The 23,369-nt window shown below is 41.9% G+C and overlaps 1 protein-coding gene across 1 annotated transcript in view; it reads left to right on the forward strand.

Annotated features, from left to right (window-relative positions):
- Positions 1-23,369, forward strand: part of UTP20 (UTP20, small subunit (SSU) processome component, homolog (yeast)) — a 63,587-nt gene that overhangs the window by 2,005 nt on the left and 38,213 nt on the right. Inside the window, exons 5-23 of the mRNA XM_010179222.1 lie at positions 406-594; positions 2,042-2,123; positions 3,200-3,337; positions 3,733-3,888; positions 5,820-5,966; positions 6,455-6,589; positions 8,034-8,111; positions 8,773-8,951; positions 10,832-10,987; positions 11,520-11,608; positions 14,077-14,182; positions 15,371-15,521; positions 15,947-16,009; positions 16,339-16,497; positions 17,522-17,598; positions 18,452-18,531; positions 19,216-19,459; positions 20,413-20,616; positions 22,451-22,541. Of these exons, the coding sequence (XP_010177524.1) occupies positions 406-594; positions 2,042-2,123; positions 3,200-3,337; positions 3,733-3,888; positions 5,820-5,966; positions 6,455-6,589; positions 8,034-8,111; positions 8,773-8,951; positions 10,832-10,987; positions 11,520-11,608; positions 14,077-14,182; positions 15,371-15,521; positions 15,947-16,009; positions 16,339-16,497; positions 17,522-17,598; positions 18,452-18,531; positions 19,216-19,459; positions 20,413-20,616; positions 22,451-22,541 (2,524 nt within the window). The remainder of the gene's footprint in view (positions 1-405; positions 595-2,041; positions 2,124-3,199; positions 3,338-3,732; positions 3,889-5,819; positions 5,967-6,454; positions 6,590-8,033; positions 8,112-8,772; positions 8,952-10,831; positions 10,988-11,519; positions 11,609-14,076; positions 14,183-15,370; positions 15,522-15,946; positions 16,010-16,338; positions 16,498-17,521; positions 17,599-18,451; positions 18,532-19,215; positions 19,460-20,412; positions 20,617-22,450; positions 22,542-23,369) is intronic.

Genomic DNA, 23,369 nt, shown 5'->3' on the forward strand with positions numbered 1-23,369 from the left:
TAATCCCTCTTCCTACCCCAGGAGGGGAAGAGAAAGATACAAATCGGTATGCATCCTGTTGTGAATGTTCTTTATTGCACCTGAGGAAAATATAGCAATGAGATGCCCGAAGTGGTTGTGTTTCCCTGATAGAGCTCTGTGGTTATAATCCTTTTAAAAATAGAAACTGTGGCAAGGCAAGCAAATTAGCCTGAGCGCTTACTGAGTGTCAGACAGAACATTAATGTGCTTTGTTTGATGTTAGTAATTTATGTTGTTTACTGCTATCAGTTTAATTTTTTTTAAAATCTTAAGAGTCTTGCCATCCTTTCCAAAGAGACTGTGCTGGATCATGCAGTGTTTGACTAGATATTTATTGGTTTGTTTTTGAAATGTACTAACACTGATGTATTTTCTGAAACGCAGTCTAGTGGTGCACCTGGCTCGAGATCTTCAGGCTGATTTCTATCCTCACTTTCATGACTTTTTTCTGGCCATCACCAAGTTACTGGACACACAGGACACAGAGCTAATGGAATGGGCTTTTACCTCTCTTTCCTATCTCTACAAATACTTGTGGAGATTGATGGTGAAGGACATACACAACATATACAGGTAAAAGCCATGTTTAATGTCTGTCTTGATCAGCAGTTACTACATGCTATAGAAATGTAAATGCTACTTGAATATATGGCTTACTACTTCAGTGTACTTGTTAGCATGCTTTCCCTGCTTTGATAGACTGAACCTCCTTTAAGATCCTACAGACTTTCATTGGCCACTGTATTGTAGGAGGGATGTGTGTTGGGCTGCAGATTTGGGCCTTCAGTCCCCTTATCTTCTGTGGGTATAGGAGAGGAAGCATACACCTCAGCTGGATAAGCAAAGCTCAGAAAGAAACAGGATTGTCAGAGTTGTCTTGGAAACCTGTGTCCAAGTCTAAATTCAACACAGGTCTCAACTTGTCAAGTACCTTAGCTCTAGCTTTACCATTTCTGTCTTTACCATTTGCAGACACTTTGACTAACAACATTGAATGGATTCCTTTGAGTCTTGAATTGTTCCTTTCACAGCATTTTCCCCGTTGTGTTTTTCCTTTCCTGTCTGTTTAATGAGAGAACAGATGAGGCGTGCACAGTTTTGTATGCTTTGAGACTCCTTGCCACAGTATGCTGTGGATGCTGAAGGTTGGCATAGGTTCAAAAGGAAACTGGCCAAGTTGGAAGGAGTTACCAAATGCACAGGAGCCACCTCTGGCTTGGCGAATCTCTGAGCTGCAGGTGGTTAAAGGCTGATTTTGTGTGTGCTTGCTCTGGTTTTAAACCTTTCCCAGGCATCTGCTGCTGTAGATTGAATACTGGGCTGGATATACTGTGTGGCTTGACCCAGTGTGACTGCTTGTTCAGTCTTGCATTGCTGTGGTAGCAGGTCTCTTCTTTTTGTTGTAGCCAGTGGGTTCATGTTGCTTCCTCCTATTTTCAATTTGGAACAGATGGAGCAAAAGAGTTGTTACAGATTTTTCTCCCCAACCCAGCAAAAGCTCTTGGGCATAGTGAGAAAACATCTGCTTGGCTGTGAATCTGAGGCACCACTCGCTCTGCACTGAACATGTGCTGAGCCACCTGCAACTGTTACTGATACTTAACCAGGGAACTGCAAATATTTGTCACTCCTGTAAATTGTGTCTTTAGAAACTTTTAAGTGCACGGGAGAGCCTGTTGGCTCAACTGAAATACAAATCTGGCTTATCAAATCAACTTAGGTTTCTTTTACTGCTGCTGAGTATATATGTCAAAAATTTTGATGCAACAGCTGAATCTCTGTGAGTCCAGAAATTTTAAGATCTATTTCTGAATGTGGCTTTATTTGCCTGGCAGTTGTCATTTGACCTTCTTTGCAAAACTGTTCTTTATCCAAGGAGACTGGGATGGAGTTGAGTTGAGGAAGGTATTTGTTCTCTCTAGGAGGACAGGTTCTTAGTGTTTCTGAAAGGTGGCAATGTAAACCGAAAACAATAGTTTACATTGCCTTTAACACGGTGGATTATTCTGTGTCTTTGTAGCCTGTACAGCACCTTGCTGGCTCACCACAAACTTCACATCAGAAACTTTGCTGCTGAAAGTTTTGTCTTTCTAATGAGAAAGGTAAGTGAGGTGTTTGTACTTTGACACTATCTCCATTCTGTGATGACTCTTGGGTTCAATATGTAATATTAAGTTTTCCCCAGAGAAGGGTTAACAAGGCCTGAATCCAGTGTGTCCTGAGTTGTCATTCTTAGTGAGTATTTTTGCTGAGAATGTCATGCACTTCATGTCAGCAGTGGCAAATAGAGGCCTTAGCACTCTCTGTTTTAAGAGCAGTTAAACTGAATGTCTGTGATTGGTTTATCTAAAATGACTAGAAATAGTAGGGTAATCTTGCAAAAGGGAGGCTTTAATTTGGAAATGCACGTTTGCTTGCTGGCTTTTTCACTAATGTTTTAAGGCCTATGCAGAACTGAAATTCTTTTGGCAACTTTTTTTCACTCCTGAAAATCACAACCTGTAACATTCCCAAGCAGATCAATCAAGATCAGACAGCAGCCTTTCATGGAGTAAGGAAAGGGAGTGGTAGTTGTTGGTTTTTGTTTAGTCAAAATATACAAAAGCCACGATTTCTGAGACTGGCTAGCAAATTTGAGTATCCTCATTTTTGTCCTAAATTGAGAGACCTTAATGAAGTGCATTTCTTTTGTTGGTTGTTTTCAGAAATTGCTGAACATGTAGTTAAGTCTTCAGAAATGAATAGTTTTTAAATCTTGGGCCGGAAGTCCTTGCAGTATTCCCAAGTTTGGTTGTAGTTTTGGATGGCTGGATTCTGTGTTCAGCTGATACACATCTCTTTCCACACCAGTGCAGCAAGATTTGTGTTTCAGTTGTGACCAGTTTAATGGTGCATTTATGCACATATTTAGCTCTAAAATAATAAGAACAATCAAAACCACGTATTTCAGCTGCAGTTACTTCAGTAGACCTGTGTACATCTTGGGGCAGTGGGTCTGTAGTGACTGAACAGCTGGTATTTTTTTTCCTTTCCTGGTTGCAGAAATAATGAGTTTGAACCATTGTGGGAAGACAGGACTGGGAGAGTAACATGGTGCTGTGGAACTATTTAATTGCCTCTGTCTGTCTGGCAGCTCTCAATAGAAGATAACTTTTCTTTTTCTCCTTGTATTTCGTAGGTTTCTGATAAAAATGCAATCTTCAATTTAATGTTCCGTGACCTGGGGGAGCACCCTGAGAAGGTGGAAGGTGTAGGACAGCTGCTTTTTGAGATGTGCAAGGGCGTTCGAAACATGTTCCACTCTTGTGCAGAGACGGTAAAGACAAGAAAAGATGACTGGTTTAAATGTTGCTGTCATGGAGCCTTAGGCAGCGCTCAGTGCATCCGCTGAGTGTTGTCTTGTTCACCTCAGTGGATCCTTGGTGATAAGCATGCTGTTTATTACTTCATAGGATCTGAAAGCCTTCTTCAAGAATCTTGAGATGGAAAGATTGTTTTTAGTAATTCCTATGCAGTATTCCTATATATTAAAATAGTACTGCTTGCTGGTATTTCAGACTTTAAGTAATAGCCTTTTTTTTTCCCCTGTAGTCATTCTAGAAAGAATTGAGATCACTGGAATATTTTAGCAATATATTGCACTAACTAATTTTAGGACTGCTAGATTTATTTTCTAAGTATAAGGACATGATGTGCTCTTTTCCTTTGCAGGCTATGAAGTTAATTCTGTTAAAGCTGGGGCCTATTACTGAAGAAGAAATAGAACTGCCATGGGTAACTGTAGGAGAAGCCTTTGAGCGGATGATCAGATCAGCTGTAGTGCATATTCATAAGGAGCATTTTGACATTGTCTTCAAGTGCCTGAAGGTACACTGATTTTTTAAATTATTTTTTTTTTATTCATGAGAGACTGAAAAAAACCCCTGTGCACTTACCAAGAAAAGTATTTGTGTTTTATTGAGCCAGAAGTGTGTGTGGGAGGGTGGGGTTCTGCTTTGGATACATTAAATATGTTGTCATGTGCATGGAAAAAATCCTACATTTCTTTTGTAAGTTCAGAGTGATCCTGGTGGCTGTGCTGTGAGTGAGAAAGGAGCTGCCATGTGTGAGACTGGGAGCTCAGTCTCATGGCTGGGCAAGGGGAGGATCTGTCTTTGCAGACATCGCAGACCCCTTGCTGGGGTGGGAATGCTAGGGCTTGTTTTACATTGCTGAACTAGGTGTATTGATGGTTCCAAGACCACTTTGTGACAGTACAGAGGAAGCTTTTTGCGCTGCAGCAATCTACAGCAAAGACCTGGGCTGAACTTGGAGAGCTAAGTTTAAGCCTTGAAGCCAAGTACTGAAAACCACAGTGTGTTTTCGCAGATCATCATAGAATCGTTATGGTTGGAAACGACCTTAAAGATTATCGGTTCCAAACATTAACTAACTCTACCATGCCCACTTCTAAACCTCACCAGTGCTGAGTACAGTGGCACAATCACTTCTCTAGTCCTGTTGGCTGTACTGTTCCTGATGCAGGCCAGGATGCTGCTGGTCTTCTTGGCCGCGTGGGCATATTGCTGGCTCATGTTCAGGTGGCTGTCGATCAACACCCCCATGCCCCTTTCTTATGGACAGCTCTCCAGCCACTCCTCCCCAAGACTGTAGCAGTGCACATGTTCCTGTGTTGCTGCTTGAGGGTTACACTGAGGTTTGAGGGAGCACAGCTGAGTGCCGTGGGCTGTGCTGCATTGAGTCAGGGTGATGTAGAGTAATAAGCAAGGGCCTGGCAAGTGTTTTTTACTTAGCTGAACAACATTCAGGTGTTTTCTGACTAGCAAGTGGGATTTGCTGAGGGGGATTGAAACCTCTTGCAACTGACAATGTAGTCTGTGTCATTTGCGCCCCTCAGAAGGGTGAAATGGGAAACTGGAGGAAATGGTATACGTGAACTTTAGGGTACTCCTTCCAGGATGGGTAAATAGTCTAATTTTTTCCTTCTTGGAATGCCCTCTCTCTGAGTATCTATAGAAAATCCCATCCTGTTCCTCCTACCTCACTCAGGATGATAGCATTTATTGCCTGACTGTCACTAGCTATGGAATTGTTTGCCACTGGATGTTTTGTATCCCTGGGATCTGAGTCATTCAGCATCTGCAAGTGTGCTGAAATCTTGGAAATTGGTAATATAATTCCCTTTATCTTTAATGAGGCTTGTTCTTTTACCCTAGTGGGTGGGAGCGTGGGGGTACCTTGATCAGAGGGAAATATTCACATGGTCTGTGATAGCTCTCTAAATTGCTTCCAATGTATATGATCAAGGATGGGAATTTATGCCCTCTGGACAGAATGGAGCACTAATGTGAGTGATCCAGAGTAGCTCCATTGTCTCTGTAATGTGGATTATAGGAGTAATCTCTCAGCATCCATATTAGCATAATGAAGCATAAAGTGTAAAAGTACTGAAGTTCATTCCAGTGAAAGCTGAATGCTTCCATACCATCATGGGTCTGGGGCAAGCATTTCTTTCTCTTCCTCTTTCCTACTTTGAATGTCATGTGTTGGCCTTCCAGGAGACCCTCATCTTAGGAGATACTTGTGTTTCTGTCCAAGAAATCCAGGATGTGTGCTTTTACATAATGAGAATCACATGGTGTTTCTGCAAAGTTTAGTTTGTTGAACATGAATGAGAGAGTAAACAGTAGTTTGTTGAGCAGATAAGATGTTGATTCTTTAGAATGCCTTTCAAATGCAGTAAGTGAAACAGTGTTAATTTCTCTGAAACATTTTGCTTTCCTTTTCTGCTTAAATAGGAGTCACTCTTAGAGTTGCAGAGGAAAATAACTAAGGACAACTGCTGTATGGCTTCAGAGCAGATGGAAAGGATTCTGCAAGCTTATCTGATCCTAGTGGAACATGCCAATGGATCCAAAATCTCCCTGGCTGAAGACGTCTGTCAGGTAGGTCAGACCATCATTTTGGCTGATGTGCCAGAGAGGTATCAATTGGATATGGGAGAGGTAAGGTCAGCTGAAGCACTTACACACATTTCTGATGCATCACTTGGCTTAGGATTTGAGTTGAGTGAACAGAGATGTTTTGAGTATTGCTACTTCTCCAATCCCATGGGAATTTACCTTTGTACTGTAATGCTGATGTAGTCCTCTGTTAAATGAGCAAGGGGGAAAGTGGGCTGCTGCTTCTAGAGAACAGTTCCTGCCACTGTGGAGAAGACAGAGACCTCCATATGGTAGAGCAGTTCTACCAGATAGAGATAACGTTTCACTCCATGGGGTTCAAACGTAGGTTTAGTGCCTTCAAACTTCAACACCAGCTGGGCTGAAGCTTAGAACACCATGCCCTCCTGTTTCAGTGACTGTCCAAGCCATTCAGAACAGACAATCACTGTCTTTATAGAGTAATATCAGTTCTCTCTCATTCATTTCAGATTTTAATAAAAATGTTACAAACGCCGCATCTCTCATCATCTTGCTGCAAGACCCTGCTGAACACCATTTCTGCATTCCTTCAGGCTGAAAATGTCTTCTTACCTGATTCTTTCACCAAGGAAACTATTGAGAAGGTAACAAGGACTGCTGGTTACAGTGGATATCCCACAGTTCAAGTTTTCTGGAGTAGGCTGATTTCAGGACATTCCACTTCAGGCTGGGAAATATACTATAAGGTTCCCTTTAGCCTTCTTGCATAGATGAGGGAGAAGTGGCCCAATGCCTTTAATAATGTCTGCTGAGGTCTTGGGACTCCTTGACAGTCTTACACAGACAGTGTAGCAATGCCACTGTGGCAGACATCTTTGCAATAAAAACCAGGCTCTGATTTAAAGACCTACAGCCTGTGTAGAGAGAGAGAGAACAGAGAAGGGACATGTTCTGCCTTAGCTTATAAAGCAGGTCAGTGAGTTGGACTTGGAGAAATAAGTGCATTTTTCACTAAGCTGCCCGACATTTAGTGAGCATGGCTTAGCTTTGTGACCAAGGTTCAGGCAAGTGCAGTTTGATTTAGCAAGTGCAGGGGTAGACATAGTTCAGTACTGCCATTGCTGCTGAGGCATTGACAGGATTAGCTGCATACATTCCTATTGATTGCAGTTGTTCCAAAGATTAATAGGAGATGCTGCTGCAGAGTGAGTTTTCAGTTTTCCTATTAAGGTATGTTACGAGTTTGCAATTTACAGTGTAGACCATAGTTGTACTGTGTATGTAACAAAATATTTGAAAGAAAAGATGTCATGTGATTTACAATGGGAGAACAAGACTCTTGCAATTGTTTAAAAAAGATCAAATTTCACCTGGTCTTCAGTGTTGGCTTGTGTTGAAGTAAGATTAGTTCTGCCTGTGGCATGAGTCCAGATTTGCTGAGGAGACATGGTCCTTGAAACACTTGAAGATGTTTGTGTGAGCTTTTATTAAACTGGAGAAGGCCTTAAGTTGTCCTTGTCATCTGAAGGGTCTGGGAAAGGAAGATCTGAGTGTATTTCTGTGTTGCGCATCTCAGCATTGAGAAGCACTGATCCTGGGTATCTTGAAAGACTGTTCCTATCTCGAGTCCTTCAGAAGCCCAGAGGTTGGCTTTACTCGTGAGGTGGTAAACTTTCTGCAACTTTCTACACAGGAAATATGCAGAGCTGAAAGATCTTTTGGGATTAGGCTTTTTCCTTACATTTAGTGTGTCTATGCTGGAGTCCTAGAACACCCAGCTTACATTTTCCACATCAAACTAAAGAGATACCTAAGCTGTCTTTGCACAGAGCCAGCTTGGATCCAGCAGGGTTTGTTAAAAAGGACTGTGCTTTTCTGTACCTGAACTGTCACTGGGAACAGTATTGCTATGTGTGCCTGAAATAACAAGCCCTGCAAGCTGTGAACAGTGTGCCAGGCTGGGTGTCTCAGAGTTCAAAGCATGGTTGATTCATAAACTGGAAAAATTGTCCCATGGATAATGCGGAGTTGACTGCGAGATGTCTCTTGTTAGTGTGTTCCTGTCAACCTTTCATTTGCATCTTGCAGGTATTTGCCAGTGGATTTGAACGACGCTTTCTTTTGGACTTCTCCGAAGCTATGTTCTCAATGAAGCAATTTGAGAGGGTAGGTGGAAGCTTTTGTGGCTTTTGTTTGGTTTTGTTGCCAAAGGGAACAACTGGGAAGTCCACAGTGTATTTACCTGCATTATATGCTGAAGCGTTTTTGTTTGTTGACATGATGTTTATCTAAATTTCTGGCATGATCTGGTAAGAATGTAAGAGATTGCTTATGCCATTGTGTAGAAGCTTGGTAATGGGGCTTAGAGATGGAGAAGGTGATAGGTATTTCTGTGCACAAAAAGCTTGTCTGTTGGCAGTTAAAGGGGTGGGCTTGTTATGAATGTAATGAAGAAAGGAGTTCTGGAGAAAGTAAGTGGAAATGAAGAGTAAGTGATGTCTGATAGGTCAGGCCTGGAACAGATGATCTGGGAGGAATCAAATTAATTAAACAGAATGGGAGGTGAAAGTAAAGTCAAGGACCTGGAATGTCCTGATGAGACTAGATTTGGGGCTAACTGAGTTCTTACATGAAATCATGGTCCTTGCTGGGGTGTGACAATGTCTGTGTGCTGATGACTTGGAGCATCAGAACTGGTAAATCTCGTGCTTTGCTGCCTCATTTGTGTTTGGATTCATCTGTGGCTGGTGTCATATGTTTTTTGTGGTTTTGATAATGGTTAAAGAGACTTACTAATCCTTTACTTTTTTTTTTTCCCCCCATTCAGCATTTTCTTTTGTGCTTTCTTGAGTACATTGAGCATTGCTTCTCTGGCACAGATGCCCTCACAAAGGATGAGGCGATAGCAATTCTGGCTAAACTCATTCTGGTGAAAGCAGAGCCTCCTGCCATGGGTTCAATGGCATTTGAAAAGTATCCTCTCGTGTTCAATCAGTCATCTGTCAGGTGAGACTTCTCAAGTTTAGCCAACACTAGATGTGTCTGCATGGCTGCAGGCCTGAAGGCTGTGCAGAGCTACACCGAAGTTGCCCCCAGTATTTGCTGGAGTTGTGTAAATGGCAACGATGCTGGCAGCTTTGCAAACCAAGCGATATGGTAGGATTCAATTTTTCTTTCTGCGATTATTTGAGAAGAGATACTGCTCTGGAAAGGTTATCGCTGATGTAAAAAGACTAGTGAGGATTCCAGTAGGTGTGTGATGGAGATTTGTTACACAAAGATGCATGCTGCATCGTTGGGCAGTTAATCACTAATTGTCTCTACCTTATCTTTCTTCCCTGGATGCATACGTCTTGTCCAGGAGCTTTCTTGGCAGGGGTACCATAATTTTACCATAGAGCACAGCTAGGTAGCAAAGAGCATGTAATTAATCCTGAGACAGCACTTAGCTGGCACAGCTTGGCTGCTTCTAGTTGCAATAAAGTGGTTGCTTTTTCCCTGGAACCTCTTTGGAAAGATTTGGGGGGTAACCACTGTCAAGCACAGAATGACCATTGCCAATCTACTGATAACGATTGTTCTAATCACCCTAGCTCAGATAATTCAAAAGTTTCACCTGCAAAGTGGTGAGTAGGTTTTATCTTTCCTGAAAGCAATCCACTCTGTGGTTTTCCCAATATTTATATGGAGTGGAGGTGTTAAGGTTAGGGAACAGAAGCTTGAGTCAAAAGAATTAAATTTGATTTTCTTCCCTTGTTTTCTTTGTCTGTTGATCTCTCTGGATTTTCAGTACATAGCTGGGAGGACCTTGGTCCTCTCTGGGACTTTTTGTGCCCCTGCAATGTCAGTAGTAACCAGTAGGGCTGGAAGACATCTCAAGAGTTGCATACCTCATCTCCTACCTAGGATGGAATTAGCAAGTCCTGAAGCAGTTCTGAAAGACGTCTGACCAAATTGTTTTTAAATACTCCAATTCTGGAGATTCTCAAGCTGCCCCTAGCAGTCTGTGCCAGTACTTTGCTGTCTTTATGGTTACACAGGTGGTTTTGATTGGTTGTTTTTTTCCCCCTGTCCTCAGTCTATAAACTAAACTTCCTTTACTGCAGTTTAAATCCACTGCTGCTTATCTTATCTGCAGAGAACATAAAAGAGCAGATTATTTCTTACTCTTTGCATCCAGCTTTTAAAAATATCAGGCTTTAATTATCAGAAACATCTGAGATCTTCTTTCTCTGGACCAACCATCCTAATTCCTTGAGGTTTATAAATTTTGTTTCTTAAACCTCTAATGATTCTTGATGGTGTCTTTTTGTTAGCTTTGTATTTCTTGAAGGGCGGAGCCTATGCAGGCTTTTAACAGTGGTCTGGGTGGAATGGAAAGCTGCCCATGGGCTGTGAGGTACTCCTGTTCATATCTTCCAGCATGGTGACAGCCATTTCTGCCTGCAGATAGGCTTGTTGATTTGGGCTCAGCTTGTGATTCCTTTTAAGTCGCCAAACTTTTACCTCACTGGTTGTTTTCTGTCATCCATTAGTCTTATCTGTGTTAACATGACCATTGTTTATTAACAGTAATCACAGGTGACTCTCAGGTGCTCCTAGAGGCTATATGTCCTAGCTGGGAGAGGTGTCCAACTAAGAACTAGTGTCTTTCCTTCTAGAAATACTATTTGAACATGAAATAAAGACCTGATGTGTCTTGTGGGCCATGCTTTGAGCTCCTTAGCATGATTAGATGATGTTTTGTGCTGTGGAGGACATTAAAATAAAATAATCCCAAGTCATTTTTGCCAGAACTAGCAAACAGAAATTTGCCCATCATGGGAGGAAGAGGAACAACCTCATATGCAGTGGTGGGTTACTAAAAAGTTTGGTTTTATTTCTAGCTCTAATACAAGGCAACAAACAAGTAAAAGACAAGGAGGAAAGGCAGAAGTACCAGTGTTGGATCACGTACTGTCTTTAATCCATTTACCAGAGAAGGAAGACATCACTGACCTTTCACAGCCTTGGGCTGCCCTGGTTGTACTGCCACATATTAGGTAAGGGATATTCTAGGTACTATTGTCATGTATTTCTGTAGTACTGTCTAGTTCACTATCTGTCAGAAATCATTTTACTAAGGGAAGGACAATAATTACCCTATTTTGGGAAAACTGGGGTTAGAAGGTAGAAAACTGCTGTGTGGAAATACTGTGAGTCTATAGTAAAGTCAGGAATAGAATATCAGTTTATTGATTGCCTGCTCCCTAAATTTAATACTCCAGTAGATAGGGATGTTCCTGACACACTTCAGTTGCTGTGTTTTATGCACTGTCCCCACTAGAGGACTAGACAGTGGTTTTTTCAATAATGGTGATGTTCCTGTCTGGAAGGAATAGTTGGAAAGAAGATGAAATTAATTCTACAGCCTAAATTGTGAGTTGGAAATAGTAAAAGTGGTTTGTGGCTGATTTCAAACTTGGGGTGAGCTATCTGTAATTTAAGACAAGATAGATGTGAAAGCAAGCCTTCATATGTGGCTAGATGTCAGTGTAACAGAGAGATAAAAGTCATCCCATTTATTTTGAACAGACCAATGGACAAAGAAAACATTCTGCCCCATCTGACACGTTTTATAGACTCTCTCTTCACAGCCATTGACAAAGGAAGCCTCTGCAAAGGTCAGTTATGGTTATTTCCTGTTGATTTGCTTTTTGTTGATGTATAAAAAATATAAATTACTTTTCCTGATGTCACAAAACATGAAAATGAATAGCAGTAGCACTGTATCCAGAATTATTGACCAGCCCAGGTAAAATGAAAAAAGCAAAGGTTGAGGGAAAACACCCTCAGGAAATGATTCTGCATTTGCTCCTCATAAAAATAATGGGGTGATGGATATTCTGCAGAGTGGAGGACAGTGATAAGTGGGAAGGAAAAGAGGAAAGTGAGAAAAAAGAGAGGATGGAAATTAATTTCAACCAGATCCAGGCTGAAGCAGTCAAGTGAAGAAGAGACTATTGACTCACAAGCTCCAGTTGGCCTATTCCGAACCTATTGTGCCAAGTCTGGGACATTACCACCTCTGACCTAAGTGACAGAACCAAGTGTAAAATGCTGCATCTTTCCTCCAGGTATGGGTGGTCACTGGATGTCTTCCCTCTCTGGCCAGAAAAATGAACGTTTTAACTGAGTTTTCATTGGGCAGGGCAGTAGTTACTCAGGGAGACTGCAAGTATTTGGCCTTGTGCCTGCTAAATACAAGCAAGTATTGGAATGCCCTAGGTTCAGTGTTCATTATTCCTTGGTTTGAAAGGGCTTGTCTAGAGTCTGGCCTTTTCCTTTTATAATTCCTCTATTAATGTTTCTAAAGTACAGCCACCAATTGGCTCTGTTGCTTTTCCTTCTTTAATTCTTGTCAAGCATGGTCCTTTTGGATTTAGCCCTTTCTTCTATCTTGTTTGCAGGGCTTGCATGCTGTCGTGATTATGTTAGTGGCAATGTACTCTAAAAAAGGAATACCCAAACTTTCTTCTCTTGGGTCTCATCTTTGGTGGCAGTAGTAGCTGCTCTGCACCAGCTCTGCATGTGCGCAAGAGACACGTTGCTATTTCTTCCTTTGCCCATAAGAGGAAAGAAAACAAATGCAACCTCAGTCCTACAGTCTTGCCTCCCTCCTGTTGCCTCATCCTACATTCTTTGCTTGATTTTCCTCCCCCTCCTCCCAAACTAGGACTCTTTCTTTATCCTCCAGCATTCTTTCCAGCTCCATGATCTCTACCATTTCCTTCACCTTCTACAAGGACTCCAGTGTCCTCTCACAGCCCATGCCAGGCACACCCTGGCCCCGTGCTCTCTGTTTGACCTGTCTAGTCCCTGTAGCCTGAGGCAAAGTGCAAGTCTTGGAATTGAGTGGTTTTTTTTACAGCGGCTGTGGAGTGCAGGGCAGCAGGCTTGCGACAGAGCAGCAGCAGTTATTCCTGGCAGCTGTTTAGGGGTAACTGCTTGTATGGAAATGCTTACCCTATTGATCGTATAGGTGTGTCCATAGTGAGCTGAGAGCTGCTAGCTTTGTCTAGCACAGGTGTACTACTACCAGATGGTACAGAGGTCACAGTTTGGGGACCTGTGTCCTTACACTACAGATGCAGAAAGCTTCATCATGCCATTACTTGCTATTTCTTCTCCTGTCTTTGAGGAGCTCCTTATGGAAGTTAATAGTGAGCAGGATTCGGCACACACCTGGGGAATTAAGCAACTTGTAATAGAGGGACATTTTCAAAGGAATAAGTGGGGTATGAGTGCTTACTTCCTCTTCTTTTCCATGGCAGCTGTCAGCATGTAAGAAAATTATGTCCTTTAAAATCTTTGTTCAGTTTGTTTGATTGAGTGTTTCTTCTACTTGGGAAGGGAAGAAGGAGAGGAGAATTACTTTTTTTAATTTATTTTTTTTTTAACAATGTATTTGCTAACTTAAGAGTGTTAAAGGAAAAGAATTGCCCTTCCCCTTTCTTGCCTGGAAGGACTTTAGCTCTGCTGTGCTTCTGGGAAACCCTTCATCCCTAAAGGAGGCTGAGAAGTTTAGGAAGAAGACATGATTCCTGTAACGCAATTCAGCAAACCCACCTTTCGCTCACTAACACATATTCAGCTTTTAAGTACGTGGGACAGCTTTGAAGATCTCATACAGTAGTGTATTGCCAAAGTGCCAAAGTTTATAGGCATCTGTGTGGTAGCATCAGTATATATTTTTGCTTCTGTTTTGCTGCATTCAAATCAGTTTGGGCAGCATTTCTTCATTTCTGAGTGCCATTTGTAGCATAGAGCTGTCTGAGTCTCCTGCAACAGTGCTTAGCACCAGACCTCTGCTCTCTGTACGTGGATGTGATGGAAACAGATGCAAACTGGGAGCTACTCACAGCTTTCAACACTGGCTCGCTGAAGTAGGTGCTCACTGTCATAGGCTGAGGAGCATTTCCTTTATGGGTTATATGGCAATGGTTAGAAAATACATGTGCCAGTTCTGTGATCCATATGTTACCCTGTTTCTGTGACCCTAGCCATTTCAGCATGGGCAAGCACCATGCAAACACAAATCATTGAGAGCTGAGTAAATACACAGGCTGTTCTTGTTCTCTCTCTGCTCCAGGAAGCCTGTTTGTGGCCTGCCAAGCTGTAAGTACTCTTCTTAGTTTGGTGGAGTCTTCTGAAATACTCAATTTGTTACCTGTGAAGCGTGTCAAGAGCTTGGTGACGTAAGTAAACTCTGCCTATTCTGTGATCCTTCATGATTCTCCTTGGTATGGCAGAGTTGACTTTGCCTTTATGCAGGGGCTTGTTAAATGCCTCTTTGTGTGTGGACTGTTCTCCTAGGCTGGCGTGTTGCTTCAGTATTGTGGTTATGTACAGTACAATGTTGTAGGCACTATTTGTTCGGAGAACAAAGGTAGATACAGTGCCTGTTCAGTGACATTTTCTCTGCAAACTGAAGCTTTCTTAGATAATTGCAGGGTAGTGTGTCAAATACATTGGTTCTAGTTTTGCCTAGGAGCACTATGCTTAGTAACTGTGTTACATTATAATGTTAACAGAGGCAGGAACAGCACATTCCGAGTTGTATCAAAAGCCTGAACTTCTGCAGTCTGTTGGAAGTGCTGGGATTCCACCATGTCTTAATGTACCCGGTGTGCTTGCTCCACAATGGGCGGAGGTTTTGTATACTCTGTTTTATTTATCGTAGCTCTTGTCTGCTTATAATTAGCACACCTGAGTGGCTGGAGGCATCCAGGGAGACTGTTGATCTGTCTCCAGCAGACCTTGCTAAACTTGTGATCTCCCGTCACTGTTGAGCTGGAGCATCTTCAAGTGGCTTGAGCTTCAAAAGGTGCTGTTCAGTTAGGAAATCATGGTGCTCGTGTCTGAGGCATGATGGAGATGAAAGAGCTTGCCCAGATCAGGCAGAAAGTCTTGACAGTGAACTTTGGACTAGTGCTTTTCTGCCAGCTTTGGGCTGGGGGTGTGAAACTCACTTGGTGCAAGGGATATTAGGTAGCAGAAGAAGGTTTCCCTGTGGGCAGGCAGGATTTCTGATGTCTCACCTAAGCCCAGATTACTTCTTTTCTGTTGATCACAGACTGGACACCTGGGCAACAGCAGCAGCCCTTGTCTCACCTGTGCAGGTTTGTTTTCTGCAGCTGTTTGTGCGTATGGACCCAGCCTGCTTGCCCCAGCTTGACAGGCCTGATCAGTACAAAGGAGGAATTTCTTTCCTCTTGGGCTGCCATAGGTACTTCGTGTAACTTCACTGGCCTGCTGGTGCCAGCAGAATCTGAAGTCATGTAGAATTTTTTCTTAAAATTGTTCTTGTCACTACTGCCTTATTTTCAAATATCTGTGTTGTTGCAGTGCTCTCTGTATGCTAATAAAACACTCCATTGTTTTAGCTCTTTTCCTTCGGACCCCTCTGCGTTGCAGTTGGCTGATCTCTATTACACAAGGTTGGCATTGTGTGGCTGCCAGGAACCTCTTTCCCAAGGGAACCTAATGGACTTGTTTGAGAAGTTGCATCCTAATATTTCTACTGGTATTTCCAAGGTAGTCTGTTTTTTTGAGCACGTGCAAGATAATTTGTATTTTAACAATGTAATATAAGTAAACTGAGTTAAATGACAAAGGCTGAAAGGAAAAACTTGAGACTGTGTAAAGCTATTACTGCCATGCTATTTGTTTAGGACAGTGTCCATTTCTAAGAGGCTGCTGTGGGGCATGATTTAACAGAGATTAACTTTTAGCCCTGCGAGGCTTGCCTCTTCTCTAGAGGTGAATCAGAGCAGGAGCCTAATGTATCCATTCAGAATTGCCTGCTGGACTGCAGGAGCTCATCCATTTCTCGGCTCTAGGAGGCATCTAGTGAAATCAGCCTCCTGAGCAAAACATTAACCTCTGCATAGGTGTGTATGTGTCTGCATACATAGTCTGCATTCTCCTGCATGCTTCTGACATGTTTCCACTTCGAATAGGTCCGGCTATTGACTGTTCGAATTCTAAACCATTTTGAGAGTCCACTTCCCACACAGATTGAGGTAGGGCTAAAACTTTTCATTTCACATTTCAAAGCCGTCTGTGTTTGATGTTGTATGTGAACTGTTTTCCACTTTGCAGAAACAAAGCACGTATCTGGCAGAGGCTGTCCTCTTCTTTTGTGCTTTCACATTTCGCCTTTATCTCTTTGTCCCCCTGCCTTCTGATGTTTTCAAATGTGTGAGTTTTGATCCCTTCGTGGTGGATACCAGAACAAGTTTGCTGACTTTGGTCTGTGATCAAAAATGACTAGGACTGTGTAGTTTTGTTGAAACACCTTTCAATGAGAAAAGGATACTCTTAATAAAATGCATGTCACTTGTTTGTTCAGGGTGATGGCACAGGGGAGCTCCAGCCAGTGTTTGCCATACTGCTCCAAGCAGAACTTATGCCAGCAACAGTGAATGATTACAGAGAGAAACTCCTCCATTTGAGGAGACTAAGATGTGATATAGTGCAGTCTGCAATACCAAGTGGATCTTTGCAGGAGGTAAGTAGTTAGTAAGTTAGTTGTCAAAAAGCAGTTGTCACATTCTTTATTCTAAGAGTACGTTCTTATTCCATTGCACAGATTGCAGAGTTCTTAATAAGCATTCATCAGAAAATCAATTATCTCCCAGATTAGGTTTCAGAAAATTTACTTGTCAATAGGGATCACAGCTCCCATTGTCCTTGGGATTATTCTGTTCACTTGAACGTGTAGTAGAACAACAGTGTTATCCAAATAAGTAGCCAACAACAAGCAAATTATTCCAAGGAGAAGTGAGTCATAAGCAAATGTAAAATCATGACTTTGCCATACCTTCAGCATGGTTGAACCTTGGTAGGACTCTCATTGGCTGTTGGAGAGCTTCTGGATCTTACTGCAGGGTGAAAATCTTGTATGCCTGTGACTTCTGAATCTCCACTGCTGCTGAGCAGCAGTGAGGACCTCACTTTCTAGAAGTTGGAAGAGCCACACTTTTAATAGTTAAATGATCATGGATTTGGTGGGAGAGATTTTTTTCTTTTTGTGTCTTGCTGTACCCGTGTAATTTTTTTACCTTGATTTGTAAGCTTCTGTGAGGAGGGGTTGTAGGTCAGTCATGCTGAATGTGGGTCAGCAAAGAGCTGGTCCGGAGGACGTGCTTCCAGGCCTAGTGCAATGAAGACTCATCTGGACAAACTTTCCTGTTTCTAAGGACCCTAATGATGCTATGTCAGCCCTGAAGTTTGAAAGGCAGGCAGGCAATCCTGATCACCTGCTATGCTGAGCTGGTTTTTGCACATTCACAATATGTAGGTATGGTGACTAGATCTCAGTGCAACGTACAGTAAACAGACTGTAGTTTTCCTCTTGCAGCTGTAAGACAAGGAGTGATGTTGTCTGTGACGTCCTTCATTACATGTAGTATTTCTGAGAACTTCTTTGCCCAAAGTTTCCTCTTTGAGAGGAAGAAAGATTGGAGGAGGTTGGTTAGTCTTTAACTATTGTTTTTTACATCGCAACAAGATGGTATTGTATATCATTCTAGGTGCCTCTTCGGTATTTACTGGGAATGCTTTATATTAACTTCAGCCCTCTCTGGGATCCTGTGATTGAACTCATAACGTGAGTATATGTGGTTGGATGCAGCAATCTGTGGTTGTCTCACAGAACAATTCCTTCCATTGTTCTGTGAACAAAAGATGGGGTAAAAATGTCCATTTGGAGAGGCTTGTGCAACAGATACGATCTCTCAAATAAATCACAGCCTGTTAGACTCTTACTTTCTAGCTTAGTTTCTTGTTTTTCTTACTATTAAAGGGAACTTGAAACAAATATAGTCTGATAGCATCAAAGATTTGAATCAAAGGTAGCAGGATATGATTAGTGTTTCATAAATGCTTAAAGGAACAAGAAGTTGCTCTCAGTCCCTCTCAGTTTCCTTGTCTCTGACTCTTCTGTCCTTACTGGAAAACCTCTAAATCCTACTAAAGAGCAAGGAAGACTTATCATGGGGACAGCTGAGCCAAATACTGAAGTCAGAGTCTGCTTTCAGCATGACTTTATCTCCTTTCTGTTGTATGATTAAAAAGGATGGGATTTTCCCCTTCAAACAAGTGAATTAATTAAAAAAAAAAATTAAACCAGCTCTTCAAAAGATGTGTCCATGCTAATTCTTCCTTTAGTTCTGGATGATGTTAGTGTACAGAAGTCAGTGGAAAGCCTGAGAAAACTTGTACTCAGTTTGAGTTCATTTAAAGTCATGAGATACAACCAGATTATTTTAATAACAGTTGACATTTAGGATCCATGAGTGAAGGCAAGGAAGTGCTACAGCTGTATCGTGCAGATGTCCTGTCTTTGGGCACCCACACTAAAGCAGTGATCAAAGCCTCTGATTGTGTTAGTTGTTAACTTGCCTAGTGACGCATGGCTTTTTTTTCCCCTTTTAATTTCATGCTTTCTTATGCTTTGTTAGTTCTCATGCAAAGGAAATGGAGAATAAACAGTTCTGGAAGGTCTTATATGAACATCTGGAGCGGGCTGCTACCTATGCTGGTAAGTCACAGCTCCTAAACATTATGCCAGTATCCCAGCTAACTGTGAATGACATGACTGTTTTTATGTGCCCCAAATTTATATGTGATGGAGGAATTCAGAACCAGGGTTCTTAACTACCAGTTTCATGTCCAGGGCAGAAATGGAGAGGCTTGGGAGAAAACTATATCTCCCTCTGTCCTAAACACCAAGAATTAGATAGAAAAGGCCTCTGCATTACAAGAGGGAGTTACAGTTTGTGGGAAGCTATCCAGCAGTTTCATCCTTGCTTAAGGCTGGCTCTGCTCAGGCTGATGAGGAACAATGACAAAACCTGTATAATGGGGCTGACCATATTTCTGCTCTATAAATTCTCTGAAATTCCTGCATTGTCTTTCTTGAGTGTGCTCTTGGGGTTTACCTATGGATATGTGAAATCTGTGATTTCACAACCGAGCCATGAGCATGCAGGCACTTGTGGACTTGTTTGTTATTCAAGAGAAGTGAGATTAATTGAGTCAAATAAGGGCTGTAAGTCATCCTAGGACACTTTCTAAGCAATGCAGGTCTTTCAGGTCAGTGTTAAATACAGTTGTCTAAACAGGTACGCATCACCACAAGTATTCCTTTCATAATGGAGGACTGATACCTTCCTGCTGGCAATTATAAAGTAACCTGAAGAGATTTTCTTCATCTGCTTTTTAGAAATGGAGCTGCAAAATGAACTAGATGAAGAGGAGGACAGCACTGCTGAAACAGAAAGTGAGGAGATGCCAGAAGGAGGGGTAGGGACTCTCTTCCTGGAGCAGCTGACGACTAGAACAGATAGCAGTGATCGGCTGGACCACACAAACTTCCGTTTTCTACTGTGGAAAGCATTGGATAAGTTTCCAGACAGAGTGGAGCCTAGGTCAAGGGAACTTTCTCCACTTCTTCTGAGATTTATTAGGTAAGTAAGATCTATTTTTCAGTTAGGAGGACACATTGTTTTCAGTATGTTGCTGAGCTTTAAGTCTACGACTATCCCATTATAGACTTTATTTCCCGAATGCATGGCTGATGAGATGTCTCTTTCCACTGAAGATAACCTTTTGATTGCAGTGTGGATTTTGTTAGAAACTCCACAGAAGGAAGCTGAAATGAAACTGTCAGTACATCTCTTCTGCTCAGTCTCTCATTTATTGACTTGCCACTGTCACAGCCTCATTAACCCATTAGGGAGAGATTTCAGTGGAAATAAAGTTCCTTTTAAAAAAAAATTAAAATAAATTTTAATTTGGAATCACAGAAGTTGAAAATATTTTCCCCTAAGATGAGGGCAATACTGATTTTGTTAGAGGCTGATTCAGTTTCCTGACCCTGGAGGGAGAGCAGTGATGTGCTTGCATGTGCACACATACTGGATAGTGTAATCACATGAGGTATATGTGATCTTGTGACAAGGGAAGGTTTCTGATATTCATTTTCTATCATTAGAAAACCTATGTTTTGTCTGCCTTCCTGGAAAAATTGAACCATGTTGTGATAGGTTCCTTTCCTCACTCTCACATTGCTGTACTCACAGTTCATCTGCCAACTCGAGCAAACACAGCCTTTCAGAGCTTCCACATAACCTCTTTACAGACCTCTGGTAATTCAGTGATTCACATCTCTTTTCTCATCTCTGCCAGGTACCTCCAGTCTACTTTAGTGTATTTGGTCACTGCCTTGTATCTCTGCAATTCGTAGGCATATACTTACTGAAGTATGCTTCTTTGGGAGTTTTTAGCCATGTAGTGTCCCAAAACTTAGTGCCATTAATAATGAGAATGGTGGATTGTGAAATTTTTCGTTGTTCTTGCCCTGAAGCCCTGAAAAATGCTATGCTTCTTAATTTCTTCTTTTTATTTTTGTTTAACACAGAAATGAGTACTACCCAGCAGATTCATTAGTGGCTCCATCTCAGGATCTTAGAAAGAAAACTAGTGGTACAGTAGCAGCAAAAGAAATACCCAGTGGAGAGGTAAATGATGTTGCTATGGAGGAGGAGGAGGAAGAAGAAAAGGAAGAAGGGGAACTGATTGCTGTAGGACTACCAAAAAAGAAAACAAGAAGAGCTGCTGCTAAGTAAGTATTTTCAGTTTTCCCTTGCTAGTGCTTTCATGAAAAGGCAGATTCAGCAGCTCATGTTGAGATAAAAGCTTTGGTTTTATATATTTTTCCTTTTTCTTCTTTTACTTGCACTTCATAATTTTCAATGTATTATAAGCCCTTTAGAGTCAGAAACTCTGCCTACAGAGTTAGAACTAGACAGTTCTAAACATCCAAAGACCCTCCCCAGGCTTTATCATTATCTCATTACCTGCTGTGACAGTCTGTGGCTTGTATTATTTTAAGCAGAAATTGTGTGGTATTCTGAAGCCATTCTGAAGTTTTTTGAGGCCCCTGTACCTGCATTCCCCTGGCTTCTCTGTGTGTGTCTGCTGGTCTTTTAAAACCATGAGCATTGCCAAACATTTTTCAAAATGGGGCTGTCTGTTTAGGTATTTTAATATTGGGGTTTTGCCATTGCCTACCTGTTATAAATCTTGGTCCTGATCTTCTCTTAGGGACAAAGATTTTTGTTTGGTGGTCTTCTAGAGTGAAGCTACACGTTGTCATAATGTCATTGTTTGCAGTGCTGAATACATGGAGAAAGTGACTCTTCGCATGAATTCTCCACGATTCCTCTAAATAGAGCCTTTTAATCCTGATGACCTCTGTCAAATATCCATTAGAAATACATCACAAAGATTTATATTTTGCCACTTTTTCTGCAATGACAGAGAACTTCAAAGTGTGTCACCTTACATTTTGGAACACGATGAGTATTTGATATGTAACCTGAACTGTCATTTAAACCCAGGTATCTTATAGGTGTTTCATTTTGTTCCCAGATTCTGGCTTGTATCTGTAAATTAGCAGCAATTAAAATACAGTGACAGTCCAATTTTTTATTTTTATTTTCTCAACCTCCATCTCAAAATGTCCAGGTACTTAAATGGAAGCATTAGCAGTAACAAAGGCATAAAAGATTTACCAGAGGCATGTTAATGAGTTCTGGAGTGACCTCCCTTCATCTTCACCCTGGACAGTTCATGCAGCCAGATCTGTCCCACAGTAGGAGAGCCCTCGCCCGGCTGCACCCTGCGGCACAGGAGGTCTGACTGAGGCACTGAGAGGACCCACTCCTGCCCCAGGTTCAGCGTGGGGTTGCCATAGGGTGGCGTATTCGTCCTGTGGCTGAGCCCAGATGTGGAGGAGAGTGGCCCAGTTGTGTCTGGAGAGTTCAGTGTAAACTACCAGGGGGAGCAGCTAGATGAGGACAGCCTCTGCCAGCCCCACAGCACATATGGTAGAGAACATCTCAGGCCTCCCTTATTCTGGTCAGTGCTCTGCTCTCCCACAAGGTGGAGGTGGGGCAGATGTGGGGTGACACAACCACTTCTAGAGGAACTGATTCCCACCTGTGCTTGCAGCCTGGCGTAAGTCCAACACAGTCTGTGGCTAAATGCAGCCCAGCGTGTTGATAGGAGCGAATTGGGCACCAGTTAAGGACAAATGAATAAATAAAGATGTAAATTCACCTGTTTGGTGTTCTAGGCTGGGCTAGCACAGAGGATTTAGCTGCATCCTGGCTCTATTCCTTTCTCATCAACAGCTGAGCCTATCTAGTGCTACTGAGGAAATTGCTTTCTCTGTGCAGTGAAGTGACATCAGGAAGGAGCTGCTTAGAAGAGGGAACAGGATACCTCTTGCTGTGTCTCTGAAATGGAGGCCCGTAGAATCTTCTTGTGGTGTTTTGTTTTGTTTGTTTCTTTCTTGTTAATCACTTTTAATCAAGATTTCCCATTTGTTTGTGATAACGTGAAATGTTTCAACTGGTAATTTTAAAAAATATTTGTTTTGGTTTTTTTTACAGGCAACTAATAGCCCACTTACAAGTTTTCTCTAAATTCTCAAATCCTCGTGCATTGTATCAGGAGCAGAAGTTGAATGCATTATACACCCAGGTGATGCTATTTGCTGGCTTTTAGAATTACTGCTAATAAATTAGCTCATTATTATTTGAATGCAGAATCTGAGACTGCAGAGACCTGTCATTTTTTTGAACCCAGCCATGATGGCTGAAAAAGGAGCTGTTCTTGAGAGAAAACCTCTAGCAAAGACCTGCTTGAGATCCCTGGCTTAGTTTGCCAGGAGTGGCTCATGCAAACAGATCTGGCAACAGACAAGTAGTAGTCTTTGGCAAAGTGGAGGAATGGCTGTAGGGGGAGTGTGTTCCACTTGCACAGCAGAACCTGGAAGAGGATTTTGAGTCCAGAGCTTGGGGAAGACTCAAGGAGATTTGTCCTCATCCTTCAGTGTTGTGCACTACATACATACAAAGAGTATGGTCAGTGTGAACAAGAGATCATTTTACATTAAAAAAGAGAATATTCTTCAAGAAGAAATTCTTCTGTTTTGTAAGATTCCTTTCTGAGGGATTTCCCTGAAGGAATTGTCAAAAATATGACTCTAAAGTGGGATTCCAAGTCTTTATGCTACACTCCTTAAGAGGGTATTTTATTAATTTTACTGGGTTTTGTTGGTTCCAAATTTTTTGATTTGTTCAGATGATTGGGGCTTGCTCTAACTGTTCCCAATTTGTGTTCCCTGAGGCTGCGGTCAGTGGGCTGTAGAACTGCTGTATTAAATGGTACAAAGCTGCTAGTTCCCTGGGTTTCACCTGGCACCCAGGTTGAGAGTTGAAAGGTCCATTCATTAGTCCCCAGATTTGAGAATCTTTAATGAATGTCCACTCTCTTTCAGTAACCCTCAGAGTTTTGCATAGGGGAAGA

Source organism: Mesitornis unicolor, unplaced genomic scaffold (genome assembly GCF_000695765.1).
Source record: "Mesitornis unicolor isolate BGI_N332 unplaced genomic scaffold, ASM69576v1 scaffold29002, whole genome shotgun sequence".
Lineage (NCBI taxonomy): Eukaryota > Metazoa > Chordata > Aves > Mesitornithiformes > Mesitornithidae > Mesitornis > Mesitornis unicolor.